The sequence below is a fragment of the Euprymna scolopes genome, chromosome 39 (assembly GCF_053919585.1).
Source record: "Euprymna scolopes isolate OS-2025 chromosome 39, ASM5391958v1, whole genome shotgun sequence".
Taxonomy (NCBI): Eukaryota; Metazoa; Mollusca; class Cephalopoda; order Sepiida; family Sepiolidae; genus Euprymna; species Euprymna scolopes.
This window is the reverse complement of record NC_136520.1, coordinates 504638-530835: the sequence shown is the minus strand read 5'-3', so window position 1 is coordinate 530835 and position 26198 is coordinate 504638. Positions and strand designations below refer to the sequence as shown.

General features: G+C 34.6%; 1 protein-coding gene and 1 non-coding gene across 2 annotated transcripts in view; one reads left to right on the top strand and one right to left on the bottom strand.

Annotated features, from left to right (window-relative positions):
* The window catches only part of LOC145263594 (pre-mRNA-splicing factor ISY1 homolog), a 43941-nt gene extending 25331 nt beyond the window's left edge, over positions 1-18610 (bottom strand). The window contains exons 1-6 of the mRNA XM_080120439.1: positions 18534-18610; positions 15899-15921; positions 12943-12994; positions 10915-11023; positions 5811-5923; positions 2562-2623 (exon numbers count right to left, since the gene is read on the bottom strand). Coding sequence (XP_079976565.1) covers positions 2562-2623; positions 5811-5923; positions 10915-11023; positions 12943-12994; positions 15899-15921; positions 18534-18536 — 362 coding nt within the window. The 5' untranslated portion in view covers positions 18537-18610. The remainder of the gene's footprint in view (positions 1-2561; positions 2624-5810; positions 5924-10914; positions 11024-12942; positions 12995-15898; positions 15922-18533) is intronic.
* On the top strand, positions 15099-15170 carry Trnah-aug (transfer RNA histidin (anticodon AUG)). The gene has a single exon. It is a non-coding gene; the product is annotated as a tRNA-His (tRNA).
* Positions 18611-26198: the final 7588 nt, after the last annotated feature.

Genomic DNA, 26198 nt, shown 5'->3' with positions numbered 1-26198 from the left:
AGAAACTGATTTGCTTTGTCACCACTTTTGGTAGCAACTACACCGGAAGTTAGGAAGTAAGTTAGCTGACTCACTTATCAGTAAGTATCTTTAACATACGTATGTACATGTCATGGTTTCCAGATTATAATTTATTCAATTGGAAGATCCTATTTATTAAATATGAGAATAGAAAGTGATAACTAGGGCTATGAGAACAGCATATTCTTTTCATTGTTTTGACTCTCGAGTATATATCCGACATAAACACAATTAATCAACCGAGAACCACATAACTCTACATAAAAACATATAAGATATCAATGGATATATACCTGAGAATTAAAACAAGGAAAAGAATATGCTGTTGTCATAACCCTAGTGATAACATACTATGAACATGAAATTAGTATATAGATAAAATTTTATGTTCGTAGTATGTTATCACCTATTCTCCTTTTTAATAAATAGGATCTCCCGATCACCGAAGACGTAATCTAAATTTAAAAAAAATAAACATTAAAATAAAAAAAATGTCACTTTTGGGCTGTATGTGAAACTAAAATATACCTTCTTGGTCTTCTGGCTAGGATCTAAGTGTAGTATCTGTCCTGTCTAAAGATGGTATAATATTGTGGGGTTTCCGTTCACGCTAGGCGTCCATACAATAGAAATATGTCACAGACTCCTATAAGGATATTGGATTTGAACAGTATTAACCAGATATATTCTGACACTACATTAACCAGATTACTTAGATAAATACTTTTGCAGTTTTAACAAAAGGGCTACAATAATATTGCAGGGTTTCTAGCCACGCTGAACATCCACAGAATGCCCAGCAGCAATAAAATATATATAAAAGGCAAAATGTGTGTGATCATTTCGTGTATGTCTTCAAAAGGCTTTTCTCGCACACGGTCCCGGGTTCGTTACTATCGCTTACAACTGTTTATATAGGTCCTATATAACAATATCTAGGAATTAGGAAAGCGCGTAGCGTATAGATTTATTTACATCGATTTTTACAAAATTATTGCTATTTTGGCTTCTCGCGTGTTGATTGGGCTTTTTAGTATAAATAAAATGAAACTAAACTCAAACAGATGTATTCTCGGCATTGCGCCGGGAAACACGTCCAGAAGCAATCAGCTTTGATCACTCTTGTATAATTCAATCTGGACAATTGGGAGCTGCTTTCCCCTCCCCAACATCTGTTGGGGGAAAAAAAACAGTCAAATTTGGGTAAACAAACCCAAACGCTGCGTGACTTCTATTTGACCTTCTTAATTAGGTCAAATGGAAGCAGCAGAGTTAACTTTTATTGCGCACGGCTGTTTTTATAGTTAAATAAATAAATTCAAACCTGCTTAACGTTGTATGTCGCCGTAGCTCAATGGTTAACATAGCACAGGGTTTTTTTTTCACACATTAATTTCCAACTCAAAGGTACGGGTTCGATTCTCATACTCACCTATCAAAACATTTTTTTTTTATTATTATTTAACCCCCCCCCTCCCCCGGAGTTTTGATTTACCTCAAGACACCCGGGCATCGCCGGGTACCCCCCGCTAGTATAATATATATGAAAGATGCCGTTGTGGAATTTCCACAGGTCTCGCTAGTTTATATTATCATTATTATGCATTTCACTTAGATGTAATAATAATTATTTAATTATTTATGCACATATGCATATTATCTTTCCTTCTGTTTTGTTTTGTAATAATATCTAAGCGAAATAACTACTGTTAACTGTAAAAAAAAAAAAAAAAATTAATCTGAAAGTGGAAGTTGTGCCGGCAACCAGATGACCTCATCCATGCCACAATCAACCCAGCCCCACTCCAAGGTTGGAGGAAATGAAGCGGTAGTTAGCTGAAAACCTGGCTCAACACAGTGAAGCAAGATGCCAATCCAATCTTGTGTTTTCACGTCTACATAGTGCGCCACTGTAACTGCGAATGGCTGGACCTGATATCAACCGCAGTTTCAAACCAACGTGTCTGGGCGGCATCTATACAAGATGCAGAGAATTCAGTTAGAGGAGTCATCTTAACCAACCCATGGTGAATGCTGACAACAAACCACAATATGGTTAATAATTTTTTTTTTTTTAAGCTATTACGCATAGTTTTACAAAGATTTGAAAGTTAATTTCAGGTTTAAAAGTTAAATTCAGGATTAAATAAAATTTATTTCATACGATTTGGTCATACTCTACGCCGGCAACCAGATGACCTCATCCATGCCACAATCAACCCAGCCGCATCCCAGGGTTGGAAGAGCAATGCAGTGGTCAGCTGAAAACCTGGCTCAGCATGGGGAAGCAAGATGCTGATCTGATCCTGTGTTCTCGCCTCTACGGAGTGCGCCACTGGATCCACGAACAGCTAGACCTGATATCAACCGCAGCTTCAAACAGACATGCTTGGGTGGCATCTATACGAGATGCAGAGAATTCAGTTGGAGAAGCTGTTTCAACCAACCTATGGTGAACGCTGACACAACAAACAACAAGAACAAGCAAATAAATGGAGAATTCTCATCTCGGAAAATACATAATCAAATAAACTACTCACTTATACCCTCGGTTTCCTGGAACTTCTTTGCCTTCGTGGTCTAACATTTTGGGACCAACGCGCTTAAAAATAAAAAAAAATAAAAATTAATATTGATCAGTGATTTAGAATGCAGATCAAGTAAGATTCTATTAGAGATAATTTAGGAGAACAAAACTAATGATTATTTTTTTACTTTTTAAACTTACTTTCTATCTAACAATTTGGGGGGGGGGGTCGATACTTATCGAATGAATTGCTGTACAAAACATATCTAAGAACACTGCCAGACATATAAATTAGTTTTGTTTGAAATTTGTAAAAGATAGGCTCAGCCGTTTCAGAACTTACGCGGAAGGAACTCGTACACACACAAAGTGACTTTTATATAAGAGTGCAGATATAGTTTCCCCAAATTTGACAAAGATTCATCATCACGAGTCGCATCTTCCACTCAGTGCAGATTGCAAACCCACGTAACTTATTTTTCACCATTCCTCCCAATCTGGGGCAAGTTGGTTGATGGACGCCCAACTGCTGAGAGATTTCCAATCAAAAACATTTTCTCTCCACCTTCTCCTTGGCTTTCCTCTGCTCCTTTTTTGCCTTCTAGTATACCCTCGAAAGGTTGCTGCAGAGAAGCGCAGAAAGGACAATGTTTTGAAGCCTGCGACATCTGCTATGATTCCCTGTTCCTAATGCAATAGAACTTTTCAAGCAAAGATTGGGCTTATCAGCCATATCCGTACTCACCGATGATGACTCCCTTCCCACCCTACAGGATGATCAGATGGTCCTCATCGTTTCGACAGACAAACACACATACCCTCAAAGCATAACTTTGACAGATCAGTGGCTAATCGTTTGACATGGCCAAAATGTTTAAGTGTTCTACTTTTGATTTTATCAAACAGAGGAGGTAGGGAAGTAGCTTAACGGAGGGTGGATATTTTGTTTTGTTTGATCAGGTGATGTGCCGTAATGAAATGCATTATGTAATTTTAAAACACCTCAATGCGATTGGTTAGTTGTTTAGTCCATGTGACACACGATTGGTTAGTTGTTTAGTCCATGTGACACATGATTGGTAAGTTGTTTAGTCCATGTGACACAATCAAGGCATATAAAACTACTGGAAGGACATAAAATAAATAAGCTTTTATTTTAACATTTATCAGCACAATTTTTGATTTTAGAATGGTGCTGTGTTTTTGGAAAGCTGCCCAACCCAGCTCCACAAGTATGAAAAAATGTACCTGAAGAAGGTCGGAGGTTAGCACTAGCCAAAAGATTATAAAAATATCAGCCAAAATAGACTGATAGTCTGAATAATCCAAATAATCTATTATATAAAGGTTATTTGTCTGTATGTGTACATGCCCAGTTAAAAGTAAAAAACTACCAAACTACAAAAAATTGGCGACTTTTACATCTGATGAAGGTCAGAGGTTATATCGACAGAAACATTGTGCAAGTAACCTTTGACCTTCTTCAGGTGTAAAAGTTGCCATGTTTCCTCCTTTGCCAAATTTGCCAACTTATACATTTGAAGAAAATTGGAAGTTACATTTTTTTTTTTAAAATCAAACAATTGTTCGCATCTTGAGTGTCACCTGCACAACGTTTCGGTTGATGTAACCTCTGACCTTCTTCAGGTGTTAAAGTCGCCATGTTTGGCAAAAAAGAAAACAAGGCAACTTTAACACCTTATATCGATTATATCGACCGAAACATTGTGTCGATAACACTCAAAATGAGAACAATTGTTCGAATTATTCTAAATAATATAAACATTTATACCTCATCTCAAAAATTCAGAATTGTAGTCGCAATGTCGTTGAGCACATGTTTTTCCGATTAATTTCCAATCCTGGCAAAATGAAACAATTTTTTCAGCAACCATAGCATAATCTGCAAATCCGTCAAATTCATTGTGATGGCTTTACTAAAATGATTTATTTTTAACGATTTTAATTTTAACACGATTATAACTAATATGGCTACTTATGCAAATTCTGAACCAGATGTATCTAAGGGTCCACTTGGGTTTGCCTCTAATCTAACCTAAGACACCGATTAGCCAATCACAATGCGTGGCATTTGGATAAATGTTGGAAGAGGGAAAAAACAAACACACAATGTCACACACAATGGTTTACCATGTTTTGGGAATAGGGAGCCCTATTCCAAATCAGCAAAGGGGAATAATTAATAATTTTTATTGAAGAATATAATAAGAGTTATCTACCTTAGCATTAAATTTTATTTTCTTTATGTTCAACCAAATAAAAAATTAAGAATCCAAACAATTCAAATATGATATAATTAAATTCTGATCTGCAAATCCGTTACATTCATTGTGTAGGTTTTACTTAAATGATATATTTTTAATGATTAAATTTTTTGCATGATTAACACGAATATTTTCTTCCAATTTATTAACTGTTGGTACTCTTGCAGAATTAGAGCTGGATCCTCGGGATTTTCCATTTTGACCTGCAATCACCAGATTAAGCCGAGCGTCGTTCAAATGTTGAAACACTAAATGAAATTTTTTTTTTTTGTTTTTTAACATTTGTTCACAAAGAATAATTTGTAAATTTTCATGGAAAAAAAAAAAATTTGTACTTTCACCTAACAATTTATGGTTTTCATAAAAATCATTCATCTTTTTTTATAAAAAAAACTTCTGTTTACAAAAAAAATTTTACTGCCAATGTTCTTTAAAAAAAAAATATATATATAAGTTTTCTTGAAAAAAAAACTGTACTTTCACCTAACAATTTATGGTTAAAAAAAATTCATCTTTTCTTGAAAATAAAAAAACAACAACTTTTGTTGATTAAAAAATTGAAAAAATAATTATAAAAGTAAATAAACAATACAAAATGCAAATTTAAAAAAAATATATATATATATGTGTGTGTGTGTGTGTATATATATATATTTATTTATTTAATAAATCTACAGTAGGTTTTTGTTATTTTTTATTTATTGTATTTCTTTTTTTTATTTCGTTTTGTTTGATTTGAAATTCGTCAGTGTCTGTTACTTTGCTTGACTTAATCTGGTGATTGCTGACCGAGCCCGAACCATAATTGATGAAAAATCCCGAGGATCTGGGTCAAATTCTGCAAGAGTACCAACTGTTGTCTACTGAATTGGCTGAGCGTTTTGCCATATTCCAGCAGTTTATCTAAGTTGCCAAAAAATGCAACATTCAAGGAAAAACAAATCGTCCTTTGTATAAGTACTTAAAAGTTTCCTTACTTTATAATCGGGTCCGCCAAGTTCTTTGATACGATCTTCCCAATGGCCTTTCTCTCTGAGCAATTTATTGATTTCATCGTTTAAATCTCGCAGCTTGAATTCACCTAAACCAGCTGAAAGAATGACAAGAAAAAAATTAGTAACAAAAAAAAAATTATTAAATCAAAATATAAGTTTAGTAAGCCAATTCAAGACACATTTTTTTTACATGGGAGTCACCACTTATCGAGGCCCAGAGGCAACTAGAGGATAAATGTTACAGATTGTACAGTATCAGAATCCTAGTAATCGATAGTAGTGGAGATTCGGTAAATTTGTTAACTTAAGTAGAACGACTCATCAAGAACTTGTTTGCATCGGACTTGAAGACAGTCATATTGCAGTCAGCTGGAAAGCAGGCAAACGGAAGATAGTTCCACAGGCATGCCGTTCTAAGAAAGAAACTTTACTTATGGAATCTACATTTAGGTTTAGGCACAGATAAAGAGTGAGGGAAATTATTAATAATTTTTTTAGCTAGACAAGTGTTTCTCGTGAAACTTTGGTAAGTGTGGACCATAGATTGGAGCTTAGACGAGCACTTGCCATGAAAATAACGATAAAGCAGAGACATGCTCGCAATGTCTCTTCTGTGAGAAAGAGGTTGCAGGGAAGAGAAAAAGGCATCCCCTACTAGGCAACGAAGTCTATTTTGAACTCTGTCAAGGCAGGATAAGTTTTTCCTAGCAGCACCTGCCCAGATGTGGCAACAGTACTCCATTCTTGGACGTACCTGGCTCTTGTATAGGTAGAGAATTGCATCAGCAGCGAGATATCTACTGGATCAATAGAAAGATCCTACCATTTTTCCAGTGATCTTGGCAACAGATTTGATGTAGGTGTTCCATTTCAGATCGGGAGTAAAGGTCAAGCCCAGAAGCTTGTCTAAACACGAAACCTCCCCAAGGCGAAAACCATTCATTTCAATTAATGCCAGATGGGGATCAGAGCATTGATGATGTAAAGATAGAAGCTTGGTTTTAGATGCATTAAAAGTAACCAGCCACCTCTTTCCCCACTGTACCACGTGCTCAAGATCAGAGGAGAGAGAATTAGAGAGAACTTTGTCGTTTATGGTCTTAGATGTGCTACCACAGATGGCAATGTTGTCAGCATAAATGTCTACGAACAATGTAATATTTATTTGTTTATAAATCAAACTTTTTGACGTAATCACATCTGTCAGGGGAGACAGTTTTTTTTGTTTTTTCATCTTTTTTATCCGTCATGGCATGATGCCACTACCTTTTTCCCTTTTCCTTCTTCCCATTCCCCCTTTCTCTTTCTATCTCCCTGACTTCCTGACCAGTTTCCTAACTTAAAATGTACCAAATATTAATACTGCAACCCTTTTCTCTCTTAAATAACCTGAAAAGGGCTGATATGCCGTAAAACAAAACAACCAAACCAAACTCTACAAATAAATATTTAAAAATATAAAGAACTTGAAGCATAAAACTGTTTCCAAAATAACTGGATTCTGCATTAAATAATCTGAAAAGGGTTGATTTGCTGTCAAACAAAACAACCAAACCGAACCAAACCAAACCACACAAACCATGATGCCACTAAGGAAAACAAGACCCGTTCAGTGTTATAAACAGAGATTTTTAGATCTCCAGGTTGGCAGATCCACATGTTCAGAGAGAAGGGAGCGATATTTGAAAGGAATTCAAGAGAGCAAGTCACGAGATATCATAGGAAAGAGATTCAAAAAGGTATTTGAGTCACGGGCAACAAAAAAGCACACGTTCAAAACATGACTCGGATAATCTTGCTATATGGAGAAAGAATAAAAGGCTTTTATTAAAAAAAGTCTTTCTTTTTTTGTTTTTACTAGAAAGTCACCACTTATAAAGGCTCGAAAGCCACTCGAGGATAAAGATTAATGAATGTAAGGTGGTAGTGTAGTAATCATTAATGGTGTCAACTGGGTAGAATTTGATTATTTATAGAGACAGCTCAACAAGAACTTGTTTACATTGGATTTGAAGGCTATCATGTATTCAACTAGGAAGCAAGCCAGCGGAACAGTGTTTCACAGGTGGGTACTTCTGGAAAAGAAGCTTTGTTCATGGAATCTACATTTAGATTTAGGTACAGATAGAGAGTGGAGGAAATTGTTGATAGTGGTTGTAAATAGTCAAGTGTTTTTTTGTGAAAGTTTGTCAAGAAGGAACCATAGATTGGAGTGTAGTCGAGCATTTACCATGAAAATAACGATAGAGCAGAGACAGGCTCACAATGTCTCTTCTGTGCAAGTCAAATTCTTTCCTAGTCTTTGTGTTCTTGTGACTGTCTGCATACAATGTGAGGGTCCCGTGTCCATTAAAATATTAATGACAACATTACACTTGCACTTGTTTAGGAATTCACCCTGGAACAGCTGGGTTGACTTTTCCAGAGAATTTCCTGCATTCCAAACAAATGCTAACCAGGCACAACGGTTCACCACAATAGCAGACATGAGTGTTAGCCAATCATGATTCCAGTGAAAAAAACCCACAGAGACGAGGGCCCAGGATAAACATTGACAAAATCACTTGTAAATGCGACTGTTTCACTCGCAACATAAAGCTCTGCATAGAGACAACTCAATTCATGTTCCCAGTATGGTACATCATTAATTCTTCATGACCTGAATTATGATGTAGATGATTAAAACAAGCCAAAAACTATATGGTCCCCCGACTGTTGTCTTGAATTTGAGGAAAAAAATAAAAATTAGCTCCAAAAGGTGCGTTTTTCATCCCTAAAATACTCTGAGGCTCAAGCCCCAGAATTTTCTCCGGGTCAAATATTACGTTTTCAGATGTATATTTATGTGATCTTGCTTTTGGGTAATTTTCAGCAAAATTTAATGGTCAGAAAAGATTCTATGTCCCTAAAAGTGCTATTTTTGGCCATTTTGACCTCTGTTAACCCCCTGGGGACGCAACCAGAATTTTCCCATTTTGATCCCCTTGTGATGCAAACAGAATTTTTATCAAAAATTCAAGAATGTTACTTTTCCTCCCTTGGTTAGTTGTAACTTCATGCAAAATTTCAGAAAAATGTAATGAGTAGTTATTGAGAATTTTGGGAACGAATGGAGGAACGGAGAAGGGTGAATTCTAAGGTCCAAATCTGACTAAGTCGGTGCCTAAAAATATTTGTTAATTTTAGATAGCAGCAGACTGAATGTAAGTAATGGACAGCTGCAATCTGTAGGTATCTGGCATCTACCCAGATACTGAACGAATATGTACAAGGCGTGTTTGAATCAATTCTTACTTTATTTATGCCGTTATATTCATTTATTTATGACCATATGAATAAGTTCAACCAGGTTATAAAGAGTTAATAGACCTAAGCAAATGAAGAAGTCTAGCATGGTGGAACCAATCAGTTCATGGTAATTAGTTGGAATATAAATCTGGTTAAACACAAGCATATTTTACTTTTGGTCATTAGGTGATCAATGTTGGTTTTTAATAGGGATGAAAAGTGATGCCTGACTTGCTTTGGCATTCACTCTGGAGCGGTTAGATCGACTCCTTCCAGAGAATTTACTGTGTTCCACATGAATGTAAGCCAAGCGCAATGGTCCACCACAGTAGCAGACATAAGTGTTAGCCAATCATGATTCTAGCAGAAAAAAACCCATAGAGTCAAGGGGGCAGGATCAACTTGGAAAAATCACTCTCTTGACGAGTACGTACATCAAAGATTTCTCTGCGTTATTTTCAAATAAGTGTAATTCTAAATATGCCCCAAGTTTTATGTTGAGATTTGAACGTATAAACATTCAAATTTCTACAGATGTTTATTTGAAACAGATTTCATTAAAATAAGAGTATATTGTTCCATTAAACTTTTATTATTTAAATAATTTGACTTTGTTGGTTTTATTAAAAAAATAATGGTTGAAAAGATACTTTTCATTCAGTAATAAGCTTTAGAAGATTGTCGATGAAAAAAAAAACACAATCGCAAAAAGTGTTTTATTATTTCTAATCGCCATTTCGAAAAATGCAACTGTTTCAGTAACAACATAAAGCCCTCATAGAGATTAAAAAACCTCAGTAGCTAAAGAAGTCTAGCATGATGAAACCAATCACTCCACGGTAATTAGTTGGAATACAAATCTAGCAAAAACACAGGCATATTTTATTTTTGATCATCAGGTGATCTAATTTGTTTTAATGAGTATGAAATGTGGTAACTGACTTGTACTTGTTTTGGTATGAGTTGGAGCAGTTGAACTGGCTCCTTTCATAGAATTTACTGCATCCCAAAAAAATGCTAATCAGGCGCAATGGTCCATTGCAGCAGTAGACACGAGTGTTATCCAATATTGGTGCTAACAGAAAAAAAAAAAAAACACATCCAGGCAACAGTCCCAGGATCAACAGGGGTATCCTATTTCACCACCATTCCGAACTAGACTTTCAGCTGGCTATTGTGTCGTTTTTTTTCCAACCCTGAAGAGAGGCTGGTCCAATTCTAACGTAGTTGTTACATACCAACACTTGAGACTCACATGTTATATGCAGATAGTCGCAAGAAAAGATTCACTCTTTTTTCAGTGAAACAACAGATATTTATTTACAGGTACTTTCCAGAATAATGCTTTGTCTCTTGTTCAAAAATCTTCTCATACTCCAATATGCTTAACAAGACTGTCATATCGAACACATCTTTGTCTGGCAATGTTTAAAGACACATCTTTCCCTGTCACTTTCGGGCCATGTGTGTAACACGTCTATTTCTCTCTTTCTTGGACCACGTTTTTCTTTTTTTATAATCTTTTTCTTCTTCCTCGCTGTGACATCACCTCATACACAGCTCAGTCATTTGCATACATTGGTTGTCGTACTGCTACTACCATACGCACATCCGAGCTTTATTACACAATGGCTTTGTGGATAAATCATTTGTGTGATGACAACGACCTTGACGGAATCAGCGTGGTTATTGGATGGTTTAATTTATTTTTAACATGTGTGAAAGGTGATAACGTACGTACAGACATGAATGAGTGTATGATTAAAGAGACTCAAATAAACAAAAACAAAGATTTTACCGTTCTGAATCTGTGCAACTTTCCGAGATATTTCGCCGATAATTTGTCGTCTCCATTTCTCAGCTTTCTGGAGATCATCACATTCTGACGATAAGTAAGGACGACGTTCCTGAAAACGACAAGAAAATACCAAAATCAAGAAAATAATAAAATAACATATCATTTTTTTTTTTGCATAATACACAGGAACAAAGTACTTCTTTCAAAACTCCTCGGCCTAATGTTCACAGGAAACACGAGTTGGAATAATTACATTGAGAGCATTGCCAGGACCGCTGTGAATAAGGTATGCCCTCTCTACCGTGCTAGAAAGCTACTAACGCCCGAAAGTATCCTGTACCTCTATAAGGCGACCATTCGCCCATGTATGGAGTATTATTGTCATATTTGGGCTGGTGCATCTGCTACTAGTCTCTCACTCCTAGACAAGGTTCAAAAGAGAGTCGCCAACCTGATAGGTTCTGAACTGTCATCTAAGCTGCAGCCTCTGTCCCACCGACAAAATGTTGTGTCCCTCTGCTTGTTCTATAAGTATTTTAATGGTGAATGCTCTGACAAACTGCAAGCACTTGTGCCCCCATGATGTAAATACCCTGAACAAACCCGACTAGCAGCTAAATCCCACCCTTACACAGTGGAGATCCCTAAATGTAGGAGAGTTTTCTACTCCAGTAGTTTCTTTCCCAGAACTGCTAGACTTTGGAACTCTATTCCGGCTCCCTGCTTCCCCACCTGTACTGACATGCAGAAGTTCAAGTGTAATGTGAACCGACATCTTACTGCTCAACTCCCTACATAGTACCCCAGTAGCTTATGTCCCTGATAGTAGCCTTCTACACCAAAGTGGCAATGTGCCTTTTTTGGGGTGAAGATTTAATTTTTAAAAAATTTTTTTTAATTCCTTAAAATATATTTTTACATAATACACATGAACAAAATATTAATTCCTTAAAATATATTTTACATAAAAATACACATGAACAAAACTGTAATTAATTAAAATATTTCAATAATGGCATACATAGAAAGAGCTTGCTATGCTAAGAAAGAATCTTTTTAAACTTTTAAAATTCAATAAAAAATAAGGAAATTATAACTTTTTTGTGCCTTGAACATTTGGATATTTTTCTCATATGTGTCTATCACATTTTTTACGCCCCTTTTTCAGTAAAAATGTTATATTTTTGTTAAAACACAAGATTAAGCAATGAAATTTGCCATATAAGTGTACCTTTGTGCAAGGAATCCAAATATGGCACTGAAAATCTCCAGAAATGGTTTCCAAGTAACTTGTAGTAAATGCACATAAATATGTTGGAAACTCTTTCATCTCCAAAACTTATACAGCTCAGCTACCCACCAAAAACTCTTTTTTATCTCCAGTACTTGTACAAATTAGCTACCCATTTGGAAATTCTTCTGAAATTAAACATGGGTTTCAATTCAAAAAATACTATTGTTTGTTCTGTAAAGATCTATCTGGCAAAATTAAGTTGTTTTTTTTTTTTTAGATATAATGTAAATAAAATGCTGGTTTGGGATGTCTTAATTTGTGATTATTGAATGTTGGTTTGGGATGCCTACCAATTATAGACTTAATTTGTGATTATTGAATGTTGGTTTGGGATGCCTACCAATTATAGACTTAATTTGTGATTATTGAATGTTGGTTTGGGATGCCTACCAATTATAGACTTAATTTGTGATTATTGAATGTTGGTTTGGGATGCCTACCAATTATAGACTTAATTTGTGATTATTGAATGTTGGTTTGGGATGCCTACCAATTATAGACTTAATTTGTGATTATTGAATGTTGGTTTGGGATGCCTACCAATTATAGACTTAATTTGTGATTATTGAATGTTGGTTTGGGATGCCTACCAATTATAGACTTAATTTGTGATTATTGAAATGAAATTGATTTGTATTATCATGAAACCATTTTAAATTGATTTTAATATCGACATAATAAACTTGACACGATTAAAACTGACTTTTGTTTTGCTGGAAATATATTTTACTTACTTTTTCTCGGTTGAGTCCCATTTGTGCCGCTCTCCACCGTGCAAGTGTCGTCCTGAAGACAAAGGAGACAAATATTTGATTAGATATTTTTCAAATTCAAATTGGGGCAATCAGATAAAATCAAGCAACAATTTTTACTTATGAGAAAAGTTTAAGTTACAAAGTGCCTTCAATAAGTTTCCAGATTTTTTTTGGTACAGGGATTTAAAATTGTTGTAGACTCTTGAAAATTTAATATGTTATTTGCTATATATCTTAGAAGATGAGTGACTAATTTTTATGATTCCAGGTTCAAATGAACAGCTACAACAGGAATTGGAATACAGCCTACTAAAGCCTGATTGCCACAGCTGGTGAATTTCAAAAATGCAATCTGGACATGGGAACTCTCTAGAAGAATAATATGCAATAAGATTCTGTTTCAAACTTGGAAAAAATGCCACAGAAATGTATGGAATGCTTCAGACTGTTTTTGGACCATCTTGCATGAATTGAGCATCAGTTTTTGAGTGGCATAAGAGATTCAAGGAAGGCAAGGAATCTATGAGGAATAATGAGAGGTATGGGAGGAGTAAGGAAGTCAAAATACCAGAGTTGATTGGCCAAATAAAGAATTCCATGGATAAGGATTGTTGTGTGTCTATAGAGACAATAAGTGTGCAAGGACCCGTGGTGCAGTGGTTAGAGTACTTGGAAAAAGTGATATTCTCCTAAAGGTTGAAGGTTCAATCCTCAGTGTGAGCAACCGAAAAATACAATTGCGAATTACTTAGGACCTCCATCCAGTCATGGCTGATGAACAATAGCACGCTACCCCCATAAAGTAAATAAAGGGTTCCGCTCCAAATTCCGTCCAAATTCCTGAGTTTGACAAAAACATTCCTGAGTTCGACAAGATGCACCTGAAGAAGGCCGGAGGTTACATTGACCGAAACGTTGTGAAAATCACATTCAAGATAAGGACAGTAGTCTGATAAATCCAAATAATATAACTAATCCTCATCTCAAAAATTCAGAAACGTTAAATCCAGTTATTTCGAAAACAGTTCTATATGCTTCAAGTTCTTTATATTTTTATAGTGGATTTTATTGTCTTTGTTCCTTGCCCTACAGAGCATGAATAAGTTTTGCAATGGGAGAGGAAAAAGGGTTACAGTATTAATGTTTTATACATTTTAAGTTAGGAAACTAGTCAGGAATGGAGAGGTAGAAAGAGAAAGAGAGAATGAGAAGAAAAAAAAGGGGGAAAAGGTGGGTAGTTGTTTTTGTTTTTGTAGAACATAATTAAGTTTTGCAAAAGGAAGTAGAAAAACAAAAAGCATGAATGTTAGGTACATTTTGTCTCAGGAAGCCAATATCTTCAGACAGTCTGATCTGGTAACAATAGGAAGGGGTGTAATTTTGGTGCTAGACAGGTTTGTCGGGAGTATGTATGTCAAAGGGGTATAAATGCAATGAGTTCATCTGAGCACATTCCATTAAAAAATACTTGTAAAAAAAAAATTTTTTTTTAAAGCACAGGGATGCAATATTGCTGTTTTTCCGGACCCGTAGTGAGGCAGTGATTGAGGCTGAAGGTGGCTACATTTAATAGATGTTATCTCTACAACATAATCAAGTTACCTGAATTGATTTTTTCTATAAAAGTTTTAAAATAAAGCTGTTGTATTGTTTTATTTAGGGCGACATTTTTATCGTTCCACCCTATACCTTCTTCGTCTTCTAGCTAGGATCCAATCTCCCTGGATCCGTTCTGTCTAAAGATGGTATAATGATATCGTGGGGATTTCTGTTCACACCAGGTGTCCATACAACAAAAATCTGTCACGGATTCCTATAAAGATATTGGTGATAAACTGTAATCTATACTATTAATAAAATTCTAAATATTTATTTATTTATGTGTGTGTGTGTGTGTATATACCAATAAACTTTTCGAACGGACGCACCGAATTGAAAATTTTTTTTTTTCTTGTGGGTCCCTAGATTGTCCTTATCTATATATGGTTCGTAACGAACAACGCCAAGTTACACAAAAAGCTCAAAATAAGGGTTTTTGGGCCGTTTCGTTTTTGTCCAAAAAGTTACCTGCCCATGTCATTGGAATTTAGCACTGTCTGTATACAGTCACAGTAACATCTTTTGGCATATGGACAGGACTTGTGGCGCAATGGATATGCATCTGACTATGGATCAGAAGATTCCAGGTTCGAATCCTGGCAAGTTCGTAATAATTTTAACCATCATTTTATCCAACGTTTACTCATTATCCTTGCCCTTAGTTAGGGTATTTTTGATTTTTTAGTGATTTTGTTTTGTGCATATGGGAATTTCCCATACTCCGAGTTCACAAGGTAAGCGTTGATGGTAAGACGATGTTGAGTGTACTCGATTTTGTGTTTAACCCGGCATTGTGTGTGCCGACACAGCGCAGCCACTATTAACAAACTATATTATGACACTACATTAACCAGATTACTTAGATAAATAATTTTACAGTTTTAACAAAAGGTTACAATAATATTGCGAAGTCTCCATTCACTCTGAACGTTCACAGAATGCACAGCAATAGATTACACATGAAAGATACCACTGTGGAATTTCCAGAGGTCCTGTTAGTATGAAATATGATTATTTTGGATTTTAAATCAGTGGAATCTTGCTACCAGACGGATAACTTGCATTCCTGACAGATGAAATGTGTACGGTGCAAGGTGATAATCAGAGCTAGGACAACAGCATATTCTTTTCATTATTTTGACTCTTGAGTGTGTATTCGTTGATATCTTATATGCTTTTATATAGAGTGATGTTCTTGGTTGATTAACTGTGTTGGATATATACTTGAGAGTCAAAACAATGAAAAGAATATGCTGTTGACATAGCCCTAGTCATAATGTCTGCAGAGTTTTTGTAAAATGTATAAAATGCAAGAAAGGATTGTGAAATTACTTACATTGCCTTTTCACTATTTCGAGCCTGAAAAAAAAAATAATAAAGTTTTAAATAATCATTAAATAAATATGTAGAAATAAATATAAAAGAATATCGAGCACTGTTAGATGGATAACCAGCTCCCCATAAAAAGGGAGTATCCAAATGAATAGCAATTATCTGATATGAGGGGTTTTCTCCACATTGATCAAAGCTAATTGCTTTCAAGACATCCTGGCATGAAAGGCCGCTGACGGCTTTCCTTCGATGAATTTTGCTTTATTTATACGAAAAAGATCAACAAACATGCGAAAGGACGGAATTTGGGTTTTTTTTTTTAATAGTAGTGTCCAATCGCTAATAATCCGCAAAAAACTGAAAGAAGATAAAATTTTAAAAATACGGGGAGGAGAGGTGCATCCCGCCTGTGTTTTGTTGGTGTACAAAAAAAAAACAAAATAGTTTCATTATTATCATTTCTAATCATCTTCATTTGTTAGCGATTTTATTTATAAAATTATGCGGGAGTGATTCAATAAAAAAAATCTAAACTGCTAAAAATAATTTTTTTTCGAAATTCCTGTATTTAAATTAAAAATTATTTAATATAAAAAATATTGTTTTCTAATATTGTCAATTTCAATATCCAATCAGGTGGCATTCTTTCTACCGGTGTAACATGACTTATGTCCCATTTTCTTCTCGATATTTTAGTTTCCTTAAACTGCAAGAGGGTCGGCAAAAGTGCACAAGTACCCAAAAAATAAACGAAACGTTTCTTGGAAGTCACGTTCGCCAATACAACCAAAACGAATAACGGGCAAGTGTTTTAGTCTACAATTATAAAAAGCTAGTCACGTTTACAATTTTTGAACAGGTACTTATGCAGAATACGGACGGACCGTACTGAAATAATAACGTTATTATTTAGAAAGCTATTCTTAACAGGGAGAGGGGATGGGTCTGTTAACTATTCTGGGCGGATCTAAACGAGAATCCCACCCGGTACTGGTCGCGATTAGAGTTCCCTGTCGAATACCCTAAAAAAACACTGACTTCTCCCTACGCATGAGCAAAGGACATGTTTTAGTTGCCATAGTAACTAAACGATCATGAATTTTTATCGACTTTGTTTCTTTTTTAAATGACTACGTTTTACTGTTTATGTCTCACTTTTATCGACTTTTTCTTTTCTTTAAAAAAGAATTTCTTAAAATGAATATTAAAATAATTTCCCAACTTTTTTAATTTCTATGTGTTTTTAGTTTTGTGTGTTGAATGAAACTTTTTTTTTTTCATTACAACAATAGTTATCGACCCCGGTTCTTTGGCTGACAAACGACATCTGTTGGCGGTTTTTGAAACTAAATTACACGCATTCGCTTCATGTTACTGACATGCAGAAGTGCCAATGGTGCCATAGGCGTTATTGTAAATTAACACTCTTAGCTAATTCCGTAAAATGAGATTCTACTTTTTTAGGCGAATTTGCATAATATCTCACTTTTATCGCCTTTGTTTTTAATCACTTTTATCGACTTTTTTTTTTTTACTGTTTTAGTGTTTTACTGTTTATGTGTCACTTTTATCGACTTTTTCTTTTCTTTTTTTAAATAGCATTTTCTTTTTAAATGACGACGTTTTTACTGTTTATGAATATTAAAAGAAAAATAATTAATAAACATTTATTAATAAAAAAATGGGTGCTAGTGCACTTATGATCCGCGCTATATTTTAAATCGTATTTCTAAGCTTAATTAAAGTTTAATGTTTTTTTATTCAATTGTAAGGTTAAAGTAGAGAATAGGTACAAAACACCCTCCCCATGTTAAGAATGGCTTTTTAAATAATAACGTTATTTCAGCACGAATCAATAACTGCACTAGTACAATATAAAAAAAAAAGTCAGACATAAACAGTAAAACGTAGTCATTTAAAAAAGAAAATACTATTTAAAAAAGAAAAGAAAAAGTCGATAAAAGTGACACATAAACAGTAAAACAGTAAAAAAAAAAGTCGATAAAAGTGATTAAAAGTGAGATATTATTAATAAATGTGTAGTAATGTCTTTTATTTCAATATTCATAAACAGTAAACAAAGCCGATAAAAATTCATGATCGTTTAGTTACTATGGCAACTAAAACATGTCCTTTGCTCATGCGTAGGGAGAAGTCAGTGTTTTTTTAGGGTGTTCGGTAGGGAACTCTAATCGCGACTAGTACCTCAGTACCTCACACCCTTATATATTAATGTCCAATCAATAATAATCCACTGAAAAATTGCAAAAATCCGAAAGCCGTTCTTAACATAGGGAGGTAGGGAGTGTTTATTCCGAAAGCCGTTCTTGGGGGAAGGGGGGGGATTATCGTCCAGGTCCGCCAAAAATTAAACTGCAAACTCGCCATAATTTTGTTTTTTATAAAAGTTTTGTTGTCTGTTTTTTGTAGATCACACAGACAAGACACACGTTGTCTTGTCTTGTTATTAATAAATTTAAATTGTATTTTTTTTTTTTTTACACGGATGAAAAAGAAAAAGACGAGATGAGGCTCGTTTAATCCCGATTAACTCAACAATAATTTTTTTTTCAATTAGATTAATAAAATTAAATTTAAAAAAAAAACAATAGTTTTGAAATAAAGAAAGAAAAACTTACCATGTTTACGTGTTTCAGGCGTGTTGAAAGAAAGTTTGTTACTTTCTCGCTCCTGTCTTAAACAGGAAGTTTAATACGACTTATCTCCCTTTGCTCAAATTAAAACTACTAGTTACCTCCCTTTGCTCAAATTTAAAATACGAGTTACCTCCCTTTGATCAAATTTAAAATCTTTCATTGGTCCTAATGTACTTAATGATCCGCGCTATTTTCAAGTTTAATTAAAGTTTTATGATATCTGTTTTTATTAAATTACAAGGTTAAAGTACAGAATAGGTACAAAACACCCTCTCCTCACCGTGTTAAGAATGGCTTTCTAAATAATAACATTATTAATTCAGCACGGATCAATGAGTGCACTGCAGTGCACTAGTACACTTTGATTTTAGAGTCTGGTTAAGGTCAGCTAACGGTACTTCCTAATTTTTTGTGAAGCGCTTACTGAAAGCGGTGACAAGACAAATCAGTTCCTTTTCTTTTATTATGTATTGAATATGTATTTTTTTTTTTTGATGATGTTTGAAATTTTGTTATTTTGTTTTAATAATTTCGTTTGTTATTTAGATTTCAACAATTTTATTTTTATACTTCTGTAGCGATATGCCAGAGACATTAAAATTGCATTTTGCAAAAAAATAAGTTCGTCCAGCAACCGCACAAATTCAAATACGCCCACACACTTTTCTCAAAACAACAAAATTAAAAATAACATATTTTTGGCGGACGTAGTTGAAAGCACCATCACGTGACACAACCAACCAATGAGATAATTAAAAAGTAGCGTTGTGCCGATGAATCGGAATCGGTTAAATCGGTAATTTTCGGGGAATCGGCATCGGAATCGGAAAAATTTGTGTATAATTTCCGATTCCAAAATCGATTCTTTGAATATTTTTCAAAAGTTAATTTTCAATTGCTTGTACCGATTATAAATATTTATTTCTTTTAAAATATTAGTAAAACTAAACTCTATAGATCTACGTACTCGTTATAGAATGAAGTTCTCATAACAAAATCACGTAATTTCATTAAATAGTTTTTGTTTTACGCTCCCTTGACTAATTATCGCAGTTTTTTTAGGAAGATTCCGAATTTCCCAAATCGTTTTTACGGCATAAAATAAAAACTATTTGATGAAATTACGTGATTTTTTTATGAGAACTTCATTCCATAACGAGTACGTAGAATATATATATTTTTTTATTTTTCGTTTTTTAACATAGTGTAAACTGCACAAGCACCTTTTTTAATACGTGAAGACAGTTTAGAGCTTCATCTAGATCTAAAAATAATTTGGTTTTTAGTGGGTTTACAAATATCGTCCAAAAGTAGAATTTCAATGAGGGGGGACTTTTAAATGTAAATATAATTTCTTTTTCAATCTGAAAAATTTCTAAATGTTTTCTCTTTATCTATTTTATCCAGACTTTGATAAATTCATTGTGAGATATTCATGTATATTTTTAACTTTTCCGAAACCCATGCGACGGTGTCAGACAATGTGGCTCCAGGAAAATAAAATAAAACTCTATTCGTTCGAAATCTTTTCATATTAAACTCCTTGAGAAATTTGGCAAGTGGGTGTAAAAAAGTATTGTTGTCGAAACCAACGGCATCGAAGGTGTTAATTACCCCATAATACTTTCAACTTGAGTGAGATTGGCGGGCTTCAGCGAGGCCTCCGTGATATATATATATATATATATATATATATATATATATATATATATATATATATATATATATATATATATATATATATATATACATATATCGTCGCATGGGTTTCGGAAAAGTTAAAAATATACATGAATATCTCACAATGAATTTATCAAAGTCTGGATAAAATAGATAAAGAGAAAACATTTAGAAATTTTTCAGATTGAAAAAGAAATTATATTTACATTTAAAAGTCCCCCCTCATTGAAATTCTACTTTTGGACGATATTTGTAAACCCACTAAAAACCAAATTATTTTTAGATCTAGATGAAGCTCTAAACTGTCTTCACGTATTAAAAAAGGGTGCTTGTGCAGTTTACACTATGTTAAAAAACGAAAAATAAAAAAATATATATATTCTACGTACTCGTTATGGAATGAAGTTCTCATAAAAAAATCACGTAATTTCATATATATATATATATATATATATATATATATATATATATATATATATATATCACGGAGGCCTCGCTGAAGCCCGCCAATCTCACTCAAGTTGAAAGTATTATGGGGTAATTAACACCTTCGATGCCGTTGGTTTCGACAACAATACTTTTTCACACCCACTTGCCAAATTTCTCAAGGAGTTTAATATGAAAAGATTTCAAACGAATAGAGTTTTATTTTATTTTCCTGGAGCCACATTGTCTGACACCGTCGCATGGGTTTCGGAAAAGTTAAAAATATACATGAATATCTCACAATGAATTTATCAAAGTCTGGATAAAATAGATAAAGAGAAAACATTTAGAAATTTTTCAGATTGAAAAAGAAATTATATTTACATTTAAAAGTCCCCCCTCATTGAAATTCTACTTTTGGACGATATTTGTAAACCCACTAAAAACCAAATTATTTTTAGATCTAGATGAAGCTCTAAACTGTCTTCACGTATTAAAAAAGGGTGCTTGTGCAGTTTACACTATGTTAAAAAACGAAAAATAAAAAATATATATATATTCTACGTACTCGTTATGGAATGAAGTTCTCATAAAAAAATCACGTAATTTCATAATATATATATATATATATATATATATATATATATATATATATATATATATATATCACGGAGGCCTCAGCTTCAGACGGCATTGGCGCCGTCGTAGCAATCCTTAAGTATAAACATAAACAATACCGGCAGAATCAAAGAAAATCACACTGGAAGCATATTTCAAATTAAATCAAAGGCCAAGCCTTTTCAAAATTTTGCCCATTCCTTGTTGGTCCCCCCCCCCCCGATCGGAGAGGGACTATAATTTTCAGTGGCGTTCGTCCGGATGATTCCTGGATAACCGTCCATTACTTTTTTCTGAAATTTTGCCACAAGTTGTACTCCAATACGTAGATGTGCACAACATCGAGTTTTTTTTTTTTTAAGAAAACTCTCGTTGCTCCCCCAGGGGCTGAAAAGGGGTCAAAAATGCCCAAAATGGCAAAAATGACACTTTTGGCCCCATAACTTTTTTCCCGTCCATTAGATTTTACTGAAACTTGTCCAAAATGTGAAGGCAATTGTTGCAAATGTAAATTCAGTATCGCTGACCCTGGCAAAACTCTGGTTTGCGCCCCCCGGGAACTTTTAGGGCTAAAAACCACCCCTTTTTTAGGCTCTTTTTTTCATATTTGTCTAAAATGTGATTATGTATCTCTATTTAGTGTTTTTTTTATGGTGCTGAACTCAAATTTACATGTCTTAAGGCCTGAAACATAGCCGTTTGTCCATTTTTACAAGTAATCAGCTCCCCCATGGGGGCAAAAGAGGTAAAAAAATACCTCAAAATGACTCTAAATAGACAAAATTGACATATTTTTCAGAATAACTTTTCATCCATTCATTAGATTTTTCTGAAACTTGGCAAAACCATGGGCATACCTGATATACACCTGATGGAAGTATCACTGACCCTGGGAAAAATCAGAGTCACAAGCCCTGGAGGTTTTAGGGCTAATATTGGGTGTGGAGCAAAAGTTGAACTTAGTCATTTTTCTGAAAACTTTTGAAAATTTTTTTATTCACTCAAAATTGTTTTTTTATCAGTTATGTATCACTTTTTTTATCACTTTATTCGATCCCCCCTCCTCACATAGAGGGGGACCATGCATGCACGGCTTGTTATATTTGTCAATACCGATTGCCAAGTGAGGGAGCAGCAAACATACCGACAAAACCCAACACTTTTATATTCTACTTTTCATTTAATTAGCAATAATGTTTGATATTATTTTTCTGGGCAAAATATTTCTTTAATTTTAGACAATTCTTTCGCTACTTTGAAAATAAACTGCATTCTTCTAAAGGTTACCTAGCGAATTTTCGCAAAGTTTCAATTTTTGTTTTGTTTATTTTACGCATATAAAATAAGTTTAGATCTTCTTTAGTTTTACTAATAGTTTAAAAGAAAGAAATATTTATAATCGGTACAAACAATTGAAAATGAACTTTTTAAAAATATTAAAAGAATCGATTTGGGAATCGGAAATTAGGCACAAATTTTTCCGATTCCAATACCGATTCCGATACCCCCAAAATTACCGATTTATCCGATTCCCGATTCCGATTAATCGACACAACACTAATATAAAACGATTAGGAATTTAAAATAGACGGTCAGTTTCACAAATAAATATAACGTAACATGAGCTGTAGTGTGTTACCAATTTTAAATTATGTGCGCTTATTGGGGATAGGGTGTCTACTTTTTAAGCGATTACACATGGTTTTACAACGTTGCAAACCGAACTTAATTTAGTGGGAAACACTTTAGTTAATATCCATAAAGAATTAGGATGGCCAGAAATGATGATCATTTTACGTTAAATTTATATTCGAAACTGATCTTACACTCTAAATTCTAAATGATCGCTTTTCTTTCCGCCAATTAAAAAAATGTTCTAACACGTAATCTATAAAAGTAATATTTCATTTTGGAATAGGGATTTAGCTGCGAGAGAAAGCACAGAAAGCTCACGCAATCTCACGTTAAAAATGGTTTTCATAATAGTAATATTATTATTTAGAAATTCGTTCGTAACAATGAGATGTGGCTTTGCTAAGTGGCGTTGTTAAATATATTGTTCTTACATCGTTTTCTTATTTTGCCTACCAATCTTCGAATATTTTCCACTATTCATGTAAGTAGCATGTTATACAGTAAATACGAACTGGTACAATATAGCTTTGTTTTAAAATCAAAATAAATGTTTTGTTGTGTTACAATTTTTAATCAATTACAAGGCAAACATTTGAGATAAAATATACGTGGACATTAACCAGGGGTTTATGTAATACTTTGAAAATTTACGAAAAAACAAACAAAAAAAATCTCTAATTAAATATGTATAAATTTTACAAGAATCGGAATCGGAATCGGGAATCGGATCGGAATCGGAAATTTTGAACGGAATCGGAATCGGGAAAAATTTTGGCATCGTCCCATCACTATTAAAAAGACTATCTTTTTAACACTTTTCCAAAAAGCCAAAATATCAGCAGAAACTATCACGTTTTGGAGCCGGCTTAGATCTATAAAAAGGGCATTTTGCGCCCAAACGAATCAGTCGACACAAGGCATGCTATAACATCATCATTAACTCCATCCGTGTGGACGTTAAACGCATGCACGCTCAATAATTAATTCCTCCACATAGAGATGGACCTTGTTACCCTGATGGACTTTTTATTTTTACCCTTTTCTATCTCTCCGCTAAGTAAGCGGGGGATTTTTATATTGTTTAATTCTTCCTTAAAAAGAACTGTTTTCTTCTTTACATAAAAAACATTTACCCAGTCAAGAAGGATTTCTTCGTTTCACTCTACCCGACCAATGGACACTATAAACAATATAAATAAACAATAGAAAATGACAAATAAATTTACACTTTCCTTTTTTATGCCAAGTCTGACTATTTTTATTTATTTTTCTAAAAATTATTTTAAGGGAGCTGTCCGTCATTTTGTCTGGAGACACTAACACCATGCGGTAGCCGATGAATGGCAAGCAACTCTCTTCAACATGACAGGGTGTCCACTTTCCGTCCAATCAACACTTGGAGAAAACTCTTGTCTAAAATCTTTTTCTAACAGCCTTCACTGGGAGCCACTTAGAAGCATATAAAAGACACTGCACACTAAAGCCAAACCAGTTGAGTCAGAGTTCCATTCAGTTCAGTTCAGGATGCAGTACCACAAATGAAAAACTCACTGTTCAACTCCGTCTCATTGACGTAAAATCACTAACATTGACTTCACTCGCCATACACCTAAAAACTCTTAATCTCACTGGATTAATTCCTAAAAAAATAACCTTTTGTCACCACAGACACATTTATAGAGCAAAATTATCACAGACGGTTACATTTCCGACACGTTTCCCAGACCAGCAAGATCAACATGCCTCACTGCTAGATCTATTTCTGACCACAGTTCCTGATGATTGTACAACGAATGCCCACAGCCCACTCAAGAATGCTGATCACGCTGTGATGATGGAAGAAATCACCCTAAATTCTCGACCCAAAACTAGAGGCCCACTGCTCAAAACAATGAGGTATTACAAAAAGGCTGACTGGGAAGCCATCAGGGATCTCATCAGAGATACCCCATGGGAAAATATCTTTTCTCTTCCAGCTGAACAGTGCACAATTGAGACCACTGAATGGTTCAAAACTGCAATTAAGCACATGTTCCCACACGAAAATTCTATAGCAAGCCCCACTCTCGCCAAGGGTTTACTTCTGCTTGTGCAGCTGCCATTGCTCAAAGGCAGCATACATACTGCAGATTCAACCAACATAAGTCCAGTGCAAACAGACAGAAGTATATAGAAGCTAGAAGTAATTGTAAGAGAGAAATAACGACAGCTAAGACAGAATACACTGAAACCACCTAAAAACACATCGAAGCACAGAAATTAGGAATTTGTGATTTTTGGAAAATCTACAACAGCGTAGTAAATAATGGGCAGCCAACAATTCCACCATTATCAAACAATTATGAGGTTGCTTGTACAGCAACCGAGAAGACTAACCTGCTTGCCAGTCGGTTTGCCTCTAACTCCACATTGGATCCGGCACACCACTCCCTCCTGACTTTCCTTTGCAGACAGACGCCACACTAGATGATTTGAAAATTATCCCTTCTCAGGTATATGGTATCATAAAAAATCTAGACACCTCAAAAGCATGTGGACCCGATCTCATCCTGGCTGTACTATTAAAAAAATGCTCTGCTGGGGTTGCTCCAGTTCTCTCCAAGCTTTACAATGTCTTAACGAATCTTGCTTTCCTGACTGTTGGAAAACCGCTTCTGTGGTACCAGTCTTCAAGAATTCTGGCAAAAGAACTGATCCATTAAATTATCGCCCCATTAGCCTTCTCCTGCTTTTCACCAAAATATTTGAGTCTTTAATTAATGAAGCTCTAGTCCATTACCTTACAGCTGCTAAACTCCTGACTGACAAACAATATAGATTTAGGCAAGCTCGTTCCACAGCAGATATCCTAACTGTAATCTCTGAACATATATACTGTTCACTGGAGAAAACAGGGAAGGGTAGAGCAGTAGCCCTTGATAGGCTTTTGACAGGGTATGGCACGATGGTCTTCTAAGGAAAATTAGATCACTGGTATCACTGGAAGAATACATAATGTAATTAAATCCTTCTTAAGTAGGAGAAAAATCCAAGTTGTCCTCGACAGTCGTACATCTAAACAATATGATATAAATGCGGGAGTACCTCAGGGGTCTATCCTTGGACCTCTATTATTCCTGATATTCATAAATGACCTCTCTGATAAAATTGTTTCTGAGATAGGTATATTTGTTGATGACACCACTCTTTATAACAGGCACGAGGGGAAAACAAATGAACACATATCTAAGGAAATGGCAGAAACACTAGAGGATGACCTCCAATCTGTAGTGAAATGGGGACAAAAAT